Raw genomic sequence first — 11,510 nt, 5'->3', positions numbered from 1 at the left:
TCAGCTTCTCTGTGAAATTTCCCCTCACTTGTTTCCTCCACACTTACTGTAATTGGGACAGTTTCTTCCTGCCTCCTTAGGAAGCAGGAAGTGTCAGTGTCATACAGATTTTACAGTCTGCAGAAATAAAGCAGCTGCTTCCTCGTGTCAATCCCACAACTCTTTGTTGTTTGTTTTTACGCCTCCTGCCACCACTGAAAAGTACGTCAAACGCCTTCATAAAAACCCAGTTTAGTGGAACTGACTGTGGGAGTTTCCTTCTCCACCTGGTAGTTTTTTCCATCTGTGCAGTTTCATGTGGTTGTCAGTTTCACACAGACACATAAAAGCTGGTTTTAAAAAAGCAGCAAGCTTTTTTTAATTCTTTCATTTTGTCACCATACTTAGCATCATTGTCATGATCACACTGACAGACAACAAAATGTTCTCACACCATTTATAGTTTGTGGTTTCTCTGATGAGCATTTTATTTATTTCCTACATCAGGACCCTGACACCACATCCTCTCTCAGAGCCACAGGCGTGAACAGAAGTGTAACGTGACTGAACTTTAACATTGTTCTGGAGTAAAGTACACACCTGAACACCTGACGGGACTTCAGTGTAGCCACGTCACGATACCATGATTTTTCCACACCAACACCAATTAAATTCCACGATTCTCGATACCACAGCAAAAAAACCCACAGCACACACACACACACACACACACACACACACACACACACACCATCCATATATTCAGTGTGAGAGCAGCAGTTTAAACTGACTAACGAGGTGACAGCACAATGGTGTGAAAATATTCATTTGTATTTTCACTGAACGGTGATGAACACTGTTGTGAGCGCTCAGCCCTGTGCTAGCCTAAACTAGCATTAGCCTAAACTGAGATCTGAGTGAACATTCAAAGTTCAAATGAATGAGAATGATGAATAAAATGACTGTACTCATTCACACTGAATGATGGTCGGAGGTGTTGACTGACGGCTGGGTGGAGGTGGAGGCTTCCTGGGATGGTGGAGAGATGGAGACGTGGCGATGGCTGCACACAACATGCAGGAAAATTATTAATTATTAAATGAAGTCCTCATAAAGTATCCTAAATGTCCACTGAGATCGGCTTAATAAAGTCCCTGCTGTAAAATGTTTTTTTTCTTTTTTCATTAACTCAAACAAACCACACCTCAAAGTCCAGAAACTCAAAATGAAACATCAGCGTTTCTTTAACGGACGTCGTCACTGTGCTCAATCGTGCTTTAGCAGGCTTCAAACGTAGCTTAGCAGCGTGCAAGGTTATGTTAGCATCAATTAGCATCTGAGCTAGCATCTCGACACCACCTGTGGCTCACACCTGACTAACCTCTGAGCAGTCAGAACACACAGAACAGTTCTCACACAGTCATGACAGAGAAGCTCATCAGCTGCTGTTGTGCTCAGGACCTCATCGTTACCGAGCTTTACCTTCAGCTCAGTCCCGCAGCTAGCTCCTCATGCTAGCAGGACACCGTTGAATCGAGGGAAGAACAAAGAAAGGAGCGCAAAGGTAAGACCCCCACTCTGAGCACTCTTTGTGCACCTATCGACCTGATTTTAAGGTTAATCTGGAGCTAAACTACCCTGGTTTCTCCTCCGGCAGTGATAATGAGACGTGTCATGAAAGTGATTTATGAGGCTCAGTGTCAGCTGGGAAACCAGAACCATGTAGTCTCTGTAACCAGAGGTGTGGTCCTAACCCCCCCAGTCGGCATCCAGACATGGACCCAGGCTGTTTGACAAAAACACCCTTAAATCTAGCAACAATGTGCTAAGTTAGCAACCCGGAGACAAGGGCCCGTCGGTGAGTAATGTACAGAGCAGACAGCAGCACTGTTGTACTTGAGACCTTATCTGGTGTTTTCTAGAAATGAGGCACTGATAAGAAATGTGTTGGCAGCTGAAGCATCATTGTGATGACTTTCTCTTTCTCTTTCTCTTTCTCTTTCCTTATCTTTTTTTGAAGTCATAATGAAACTTGGTCGATTACTTTCTCTTTTTTTCAGTTCATTTCAGTATCGTTGTGACTTGCTCTCTTCTTTCTGCTGAAATCTAATCTGTTGTTGCAGTTTTAAGTTTTGGCTCAGACTTTGGCACAGAAGTGACTGGTTTGGGTTAACATGAGCACTCAGTTAGGGTTAGGGGACGTACGGTCATAACCAGGTAGTTAAGGTGAGTGAATGACGCTGACTGAGCTGACTGGGATCAGCAGCCTCCACTAAAGGGCTCCGTCACTTTAACGTAAAGACCACAAAACCCACTTCCTCCAGTCTTCATCCAATGATATGATCAGTGATGGGACCGAGCTGGACCTGGTCCGGTCCGGTCTGGATCAGCTGACTGTCAGTCAGTCGCAGCAAGGAGCCAGTGAAGAAGGAGAGGAATCAGAGCTGAGAGCCGTCAGCTGGTGATGTCAGAGCAGCTTCAGAGGGACCTCTGGGTCTGCACCATCTACTGAAGCTCAGCCGCTGCCGTCCTCAAGGCCGTCCTCAAGGTCGTCCTGAAGTCGTCCTGAAGTCGTCCTGAAGTCGTCCTGAAGTTGTCCTGAAGTCGTCCTCAAGGTCTGCTGCTGCACTGAAGCTTTAGGGACGTCCCTCACAAGAGCTTCTGAGAGACGAGTGAATGTTAATGTGGTTTAAAAATGTCAGATAATTTTATTCTCATTCAGAGTCTTTCTGTGCCAGATGAGACAGAACAAGAGTCATTCATTCAGGGAAGGAAGCTTCTCAACATCACTTCGCTTGTTCTTTGAAAACAGATGTTTGTTCCTCCTCCCACACTCATTTAGAACTTTATCACTTTCACTTTACTTAGTTTTACTTTCACTCTTCTCCTGTGAGTTGGTACAGTTTGTACTCCATCTTCGAAACATCAGATGTTCTTCTGACTGGAGAGAGTTCAGGTTCAGAGTCCTGTACAACAGCAGAGGTTAGCACGGAGCTAATACACGGAGCATCCTTACACTAACATCTGATGGTAGCAGAAGTCTCAGATGTGTCCGGTCTGATGTCACAGTTTGCAAAAGCTCACAGGTTCTGTAATATTATATTTAAATATTATGACATTACAAGATTAATTTACCATGTAAGCTCCTCATTTGAAATCATAAAACAGCAACAACAACAACAGAAATTTTTAGAAATAATCATAATAATGATAATAATATGATCCAGCTCTTGCAGGAAAAAGAAAAAGAAATATTAGGTATTAAAGTGCTTTTAGTGAAATAGGCTCTAACTGTAAAGAAGTGTCACCATGAACACTTTGTCTTGGACTAATTAACGGACAGAGGATCTCACTGAGGACCTCGCATGGTTTAACACACGCTCACAGTGAACGTCTGTTAAAGAGGCTGAAAGATTTTTTCATATACGTTTGTAATGTAGACAAATTATACAAGAATAATTATAATACTAATAATACACTTTATTTATGAGACTAATAATAATTCACATGTATACAGTAAAAACAGCTGTTTGAAAATGCTTCACAGTTCAAAATGAAAATGAGAACACTCAGTCTTCAGAGGCCTGTGAACACACACACACACACACACACACACACACACACACACATATACTCATATTTATAGTTGAGCTTTTTCATGAGATGTTTGAAGAAGACTAACCTTCAGAATGAATCCTGCAGCCGGTGTCTCAGTGGGTTCAGTGGAGTTAGTTTGAGTCACAGCTCCTTTAGAAACCCGTTATAAAAACAGATTTAAGGTGAGTTTACTTTTACTTTCGAGGATCACGACCTGCACATCACCTCAAATTCATCACCTCCCAGAGTCGACACATTTGGCCTCACAGTGACTTGATGCTGTTGTTAAAACTCCCGTGCTGCCCCCTGCTGGCTGCTTCACACAGCTGCTACTCGACTCACAAAATGTAGTAGGATCTGTTTTCTGTTTGAGTTTCAATTAAAGAAATGAATGTTTAACAACAGAGCAGAACCAGGAATGTTTCCCTGTGAAGACCCAGGTATCTGCTACAGTCGCTGCTCTGTGAACCTGGGAGTTTATGACAAACACACTTCACAGCCAAGGTGACGGCGCCGCCTCAAGAGAGGGAGGTCATCAGATATAAAGGGGCTGCTGTGATTGGAGGTTTGGATCTGCTGCTGTGTATCTGAGACAAGCTCAGGTCTTTAGAGCAAAGAAAAGAGCTTTAAAACTTGGATCCTCTACTTTCCACCAAAAAATAAAAACAGATTCACTATGTTGCAATATAAAATGATATGTCTGTTGTATATTGTCATCTATCACGCATCTGAAATGTTTCGTATTTGCTGTTTCTTCTGGATTTGCAGAGAGCTTGTGTCTCAGAGTGAGTACCTACAGTCTGTCTGCAGAGACGCTGTCACTCTTTTTCACTTTTTAACTTCCAGAAACACAAGAGTTGACAACCACACACTCACATTCACACCTACAGTCGGAGGGAGGCCACACAGATACAGAGAGAGCATCCAGACTCCAGGACCTGGGTTTGGACCAGAACCTTCTCACAGTGAGGCGACTCCACCACTCATACATACACATATGATAAAATTAATTATCATATGTGTATGAACTATAATAATTAACTTTATGCATATATTGTAATTCACTTCCTACACTTTGACCATTTTGATCTTGTGGTGTATTTTTTAATTTAGGCACATCTGATTTATAGATGCGAGTCCATGTGGTCCAGTACTGCAGAGACCCGGTCCAGGATCCAGGATTGAACCAGACAAGACATCTGAAAAACTCTTCAGTCCACAACTGCACCTCACGAGCTCTCTCTGTATCTCTGTGACCATCGAGAAGGGACAGAAACAATTCCCCACATCCCAACGTTTAAAGATCCATGCATCACTCTGGAGAGAAACCCTACAGCTGTGACCAGGAGCCAGTGTCGTAGCTGCTGCTACTGTTGTACACTCTTGTAAACATGTCATTTTTCTATACTATTATATTCTTTGTATATTATTATATTCTTGTTATTTATCTTTTCTTAAATATCTGTTATTGCAGTTTCTTTGCAGCTTTCTTTTCTCTGCACTGCCACTCTGCTGCTGCAACACTGTGAATTTCCCCACTGTGGGACAAATAAAGGCTCATCTCATCTCATCTCATCTCATCTCATCTCAACACCTGTAGGTAACTGCAGAACTCACCAACGTGTCCACACTGGAGAGAAACCCCACAGCTGCAGACAGTGTGGGAAAGCTTTCTCCAACCTCAGGAGTCACCTTCTCATTCGCACTGGACAGAAGTCGCACACTGTGGCCGCTGTGGGAACGCTGGTTTCTGCACCTGTACCATGAGCAGACTCCCACTGGGGAAAAAGCCCTCAAGTGTAAACGCAGTGACAAAACCTTTCCAACATCAGCAGTGCGCTCAGAACATATTAGTTCTGCTTTACGAAGTCAGGTGATAATTAATATTTCAGTGATTAGACAGTTTTCAGGTTGGTAGTGATCAAAGTTTTGTTTCTGCAGAAAAACACAAACACCAAGAAACATCTGTACGTCACATACGTTTAATCCTAGAAGTTATTGAAACAACTGTACACAAAGTGTTTATTGTGGTTTCAGCCATAAGCCACGATCAGCAGAAACAACAGAAGCAGATGTGACAGTTTCTATTGACCGGTGAGGTTCAGAAACCAATCAGCAAAGAAAACATGATGAGCTTCATCTGGGAATGAAGCAGCGAGCAAAACTGAACTGAAAGATCAGAAACCCCTCACTGGAATTAAGACTAGCCAATCGGAGAAAAACAATACAAATATAACAAACATTTGCCATGATACATATCTGCAGATATATATTTTATATATGGAATATGTAAATACAAAATAAAAGCATATATGTAAAAGTTAAATATGAAACCTATCAGAGATTTGAATAATTCCATATAATGACTTGTAAACATTTGTGTGTGGGTCCATATGCAGATGATATAATCTGTAAAATGTTACCTTCATTTGTGCCTATAGCGATAGTGATGTTGCCATATATGTCTCCTGTATTATTACCACATATATACATCCTCTTGATATATGAAGATATAACTTTATAACATCAAAATAATCATATGATGAATTTTCACATGTTGCAACATATATGTTAACAATATATGAATATGATTATATTTAATTTTACAAAACAACATTAATATCTTATTAACTCCCCAGTAATTTTAAACATGTTTGCTCTCAGACAGATTTATTAACAGACTTTAGGATCAATCTGTATTTATGTAACATGTGGACAATAATATGAAATTATTCCAATTTCTAGTTTCATATAAAATGTTCTTTTAATTTTTATGTACATACATGTCATATATGGATATTCAGTATATGTACATATATTACAGGGGTCACACTAACAGTACAGGGGCCCTGTGGATAGATTATAAGACCCAGTGTGACAGATATCGAACTCTGCCCCCACCTCCTGTAAGAGGAGGTCCCATCTCTGTGCCTGTGCAGAACGCTGGAGGTTTCCTGTACTGAACAAGTCAGTGATTTATTGGTTGGCTGTGTGTGGCGGCGGCGGCAGCGGCAGTGGCGTGCATCATGTCAGGACCATGTGACCTCTCTGCTCCGGGAGGTGTAGCTTTAGAGATGAAAACAGGATCTGCAGTCGTTTCTTTTTGCAGACGTCACTGAGCTCCCTCCCCCTCAGGAGGCATGGTCACCCCCCAGGGCATGCTGGGTAAGTAGTGTGCCAACCACTCCCCCCAGCTGCTCCTGGGCTCCTCCCCTGCACCCTCCTCTCCTCCTCCTCCTCTTTTTACCTCCCAACCACCAACCACCCAGTCTAGCTCCTCCCTCCCTCCCCCCACCTCACCCCTCTCCTCCCTCAGAATCACGCTGTAGCGCTTCGTGGAAACATCTCCTCCACCTCCGCTCCTCTGTTTGTCCACCCCTCCCCTCCTCCCCCCATCTGATGCAGAGACCCGACACTCTTCCATCACGTCCCTCCATCCGTCTATCTCCTCCTCTTTGCTCAACAGACGGTACAGCGTCTTCTTGTACACTCCTCTCTCCTCCCTCCCTCCCCTTCCTCCTTCGTCCTCTCTCATCACCTCCCTCGTTCCTGTCGGCTCCAGAATAACAACAGGTCTTTCTTTCACTCCTTCTCCTCCCTCATGTTCCCTCCCTCCATCTTCCCTCTCCATAGCTTCTTCTGCCTCTCTGTGGACGAACAGAACGGAGCGATACAGCGGCATCACTCCTCCTCCTGCCACCTCCTTCTCTTCCCCCCTGCTGTACGTTAACAGCCTCACTCCCTCGCCTCCTCCTCTCCTCCTTGCCAGCGCCACACTCAGCGGCCTGTACACCCTCCTGTACCAGACCACTAGCTTCCCAAGAGTCGCCGCTATGCACACCGCCGACGCCACGCACAGCAACACACACACTACAAAAAGCCAAAAGCAGAAGACGTCTGTGGTTCCGGCTCGGATTTGACCAGGTTGCTGGACACCGGCGGCTTCGTTGATCACCCACGAAGGGATTGTTCCCTCGGTGGAGGCAGGCGTGGTGAGTACCTGGAGGTTCGGTGTTGACGTGACAACTGAAGGGACAAATTCAGTTGTCCCAGGTTTTGTGGATGCGGCAGTCGTCATGGCAGCAGGACTTTCAGTTGTGGGTCTGACGGTGGCGAGAGAGGGATGAGTAACCAAAGCATGTGACCCAACTAATGACCCCTCAACTCTGGTCTTCTCCTCTGACCATTCAATGAAATGGGTGAAGGTTTGGTACCAGGACCATGTGACTACTCTGTGATACACAGTGTGGAGTTGTAAAGGAACCTGTGTGGGAGGAGGCGGAGGAGCAGCTGTAGCAGCAGTTGTAGCAGCAGGTGCAGGAGCAGTTGTAGGAGCAGCTGTAGCAGTTGTAGGAGCAGGTGTAGGAGCAGGTGTAGGAGCAGGTGTAGGAGCAGCTGTAGCAGTTGTAGGAGCAGGTGTAGGAGCAGGTGTAGGAGCAGGTGTAGGAGCAGTTGTAGGAGCAGCTGTAGCAGTTGTAGGAGCAGGTGTAGGAGCAGGTGTAGGAGCAGGTGTAGGAGCAGCTGTAGCAGTTGTAGGAGCAGGTGTAGGAGCAGGTGTAGGAGCAGGTGTAGGAGCAGGTGTAGGAGCAGCAGAACTAATAATGATAGTAGTAGTAGGAGGAGGAGGAGGAGGAGACTCAGTGCTTGGTGGCTGGTAGAAATCTCCAACTGGACCCAGTTCTGTTGAAGCTGAACACAGATCAGATTCCTCCAGACTCAGCACAGGTTTACCTTTAAGTGACTGTGGAGAGTCACACACCTGTGAACAGATAACAGCCAATAAAAAGCAAGTCGAAGCAAAATGAGTCATTTTTGAAGAACCAGAGCCATAACACACAAACTCTGGTCTTCAGTACAACAGTTTCTAGCTGTTCGAGACCGAAGGTACTTGAGCTCCTTCACTTGGACTGAACTGTCCACCTCTGATTGGCTGGTCTCTGATGCCCTGTGATGTCACCCTGTAGGTGTTACAGAGGGTGACATCACCAGAAACTAAAATATGAGACTTCAGGGCAGAGTCGACTCCTAAAGAGCAACCATGTGTCTTTCAGCCTGCTTGTTCTTTACTCTTTCTCTGCTTGTGTTTCTCACCACACTGTCTGCGTCGCTCTTGATGAGCGGGCCGTCCCGCACGTACACGTTGAGTTCGTAATCTTCGAGGTATCTACGCAAGTATCCAAGGGAACAGGAACAGGCCCAGGGATTGGCTGAGAGGTACAGATATGGCACCTCCTCCTTCGCGCTGAACCAATCATCTGGCATCACTTTGATCTGAAATGAAAAGGATATATCCTGCAGCTTTAGACGGGCCAACCTCCGCCCCCTACAGGCAAGAGAATGAACAGCTGTTGTTCCTCTCGTGAGGTAAACCACCGCACCAGAGCTAAAATACTTCAGAACTCTTCGGTGTGTGTTCTCCCACCTTGTTGATCTCCAGGTAGAGCGTTTCTATGGCTGGAAGGGGGTGGAGCATAAGCTTTGGAAGCACCCTGATTCGATTGGACGACAGATCCAAGATCTAGAAGGTGACAGCATAACATCACGTTCACATGTGCTTGATATGGACTCATGATTGAAGCTCTGATATTAGATCGCTAACAAGATACCTTCATGATCTGTCTTTACTTTCAACATTCATTTTGTTTTAACTTCCTACAACACAATTTCAGTCATTGTGCTACATGCTAATATGCTAACACGCTGACCTCCAGCTTGCTGAGACCAGAGAAGGTTTGGTCGCCCAGGGAGTCGATTTTGTTGTTCTCCAGGTACAGTTCAGTCAGACCGGGACAGGCGGAGAAGGAGCCGTCAGAGAGGGACGTCAGAAGGTTCGACCCCAGTCGGAGAACACAGAGGCTGGGCAGGATGGGGCCGGTGCTGGGGGTCACCTCTGGAACCTGGAGACACAAAGGTCATGAAACCTTTAAACTGTCGGCTATGAAAGAATCAAATGGCTTTAATGTTATTGATTCAGTATTAGAATTGATTTTCTAAGATGATTCTGACACCTTGTTGCCTGTGAGGTCGATCTCATAGATCTCTGTAAAGCTCTGGTAGGAGGACCAGGACAGACTGGTGAACAGGTTCCTGGGAAACAAGAGAACCTAAGAACAAGGGAGAACACAGAAGAAGAAAACATTTAGAACTGTCAGAGTTTCCTGTCAAACTGTCTTATCCGTCTAAAACAGCTGTGGTCTCCTCCTGTCAGTCAAACTCTTCATCCAATCAGGGTTCAGAAAAGAGTCTCACATTTTAAACTTGTTTTAAAACATTTACAGCAGCATGTCTTTGTTGTTGTTGGTTTGGTTTTGAAGGTCTTGATGATGTTTAAGCGGAGATGGTTGTTGTGATGATCATCCTGCTCTATTATGAACAGAAACATGTGCAGACGTGTGAATAACTGAGTCATTTACTTCGAGTGTATTTGAGCCGTCCCAGATAACAATATGTTTCCCAAACTGTCCCTGCGTCATGACAGGAAGAGCCCTGTGTTCAGAGATAGGCTTCCTCCAGCTATAGATATCTTCTTGTAATTGTGAGATCGAGTTATTTTTAGTTATTAGTACATTTTTATTTTTATTATTATTATTATTTTTGTTGCTCTTTGTCTTTGATTCTAATTTGATAATGTTTTACATGAAGATGTGATGTTGACTCGAGTGGACCCCAGGGACAGTAGTTGGCTACTGAGGATCCCAATAAATCAACGACTGTGTTGATGATTTCCTATTTAACTACCTTCCTGTTTCATTACTTCCTATTTAACTCTGAAACATCTGCACATTGTGTTGAATCTCACGCCAACTGTTCTTAAAAGTTACAAAATTAAGGTTTTTTTTTTCGCATGTTTATCTAGAAGCACCAAAATTACAGAAGCCGAGAAAGACCACACTCACAAATAAACACATACATATATATATACATATATATGTTTATATATTCTTATCCTGTTATCTCGCGATAAAAGAGCGTTGTTTTTTTAAATATTTGCGAGTATGGGCTTTCTCGGCCTCCGTAAAAAATGTCTCTATTGATTATTGATTTAAAAAGCTGATGGAAAATATCAGCTCTCAGATTCGTGTTTTACATCTTTCACAGACTTCCTGATCTCTGTCTCTGAGCAGCGGCCGTCTGTGCATCGTGGCGTTACCTTGGTCGTGGGTTCGAATCCCGCCGGGACGTCGCTGAAGCTGGCTGCCGTGCAGTTCTCCCTTGGCCGGTGGTCCTTGTCCCTGTCGCCGTGGCAACCGGCCACCGCTGCAACCATGGCAACGTGAGACAGAAGGAGGAGGAGGAGGAGGAACTGCATTGTTAAAAAAGACCCTCAGCTCCTGAAAGACTGTGTCAGTGTGAGGAGACACGAAGAAAGTGAAGAGGACACCGGAGAGTGTGTGTGTGTGTGTGTGTGTGTGTGTGTGTGTGCTGAGGCAGGAAGTGTGATAGGACTCTCTGTGACTCAGCTCATGTTTTTGTTCTAACGTCCTCGTGTTTTCTTTTGGACAGTGAAGCTCAGAGACAGGACAGCTGTCCACACCGACACGTTACCACAGTGGGGTTCATGTTTCCTGTTAGTGTCTCATGTGGGACAAAAAGCATCGTGGGTGACAAACGTGTTAAACTTGAACATTCGTACTGGTCTGAGCTGCTCTGACCCTTGTGGGGCTGAAGGCTGCACCACTGAAACAGATCAGCTGTGACGTCTGCAGGGGATCGTGGTGACTGACAGACTGTGATACTGAAGCAAACCTAAAAACAGGAGGATTCTCAATGGAGTTCTGTAGTTTATTATTTTCCAGGACGAGGGTCTGTGTTCAGACTCTTCACTGACTGTGTGAAGTCGTTAAAACCTCCTGGAGCAGCTACAGCAATAAAACGAAGCATTTACCTTAAATACTTTAAATACATTTAGTGGAAAATACTCGTGTACTTGTTGT

The 11,510-nt window shown here is 44.5% G+C and overlaps 1 protein-coding gene across 1 annotated transcript; it reads right to left on the bottom strand.

Annotated features, from left to right (window-relative positions):
• Positions 1-5,538: 5,538 nt before the first annotated feature.
• Positions 5,539-11,504, bottom strand: LOC139606849 (platelet glycoprotein Ib alpha chain). Its single transcript, XM_071459236.1, has 6 exons — positions 10,727-11,504; positions 9,585-9,680; positions 9,282-9,473; positions 8,999-9,094; positions 8,668-8,847; positions 5,539-8,335 (listed from the first exon to the last, which is right to left on the bottom strand). The coding sequence occupies exons 1-6, from the start codon at positions 10,883-10,885 to the stop codon at positions 6,689-6,691; spliced, it is 2,370 nt and encodes a 789-aa protein (XP_071315337.1). The 5' UTR covers positions 10,886-11,504; the 3' UTR covers positions 5,539-6,688.
• Between the last annotated feature and the right edge of the window lie 6 nt (positions 11,505-11,510).

Source organism: Trachinotus anak, unplaced genomic scaffold (genome assembly GCF_046630095.1).
Source record: "Trachinotus anak isolate AG129_WGS33_773 ecotype Australia unplaced genomic scaffold, CSIRO_AGI_Tana_v1 ptg000023l, whole genome shotgun sequence".
Classification (NCBI taxonomy): domain Eukaryota; kingdom Metazoa; phylum Chordata; class Actinopteri; order Carangiformes; family Carangidae; genus Trachinotus; species Trachinotus anak.
The sequence above is the reverse complement of the archived record's forward strand: the minus strand, read 5'-3'. Positions and strand labels throughout refer to the sequence as shown.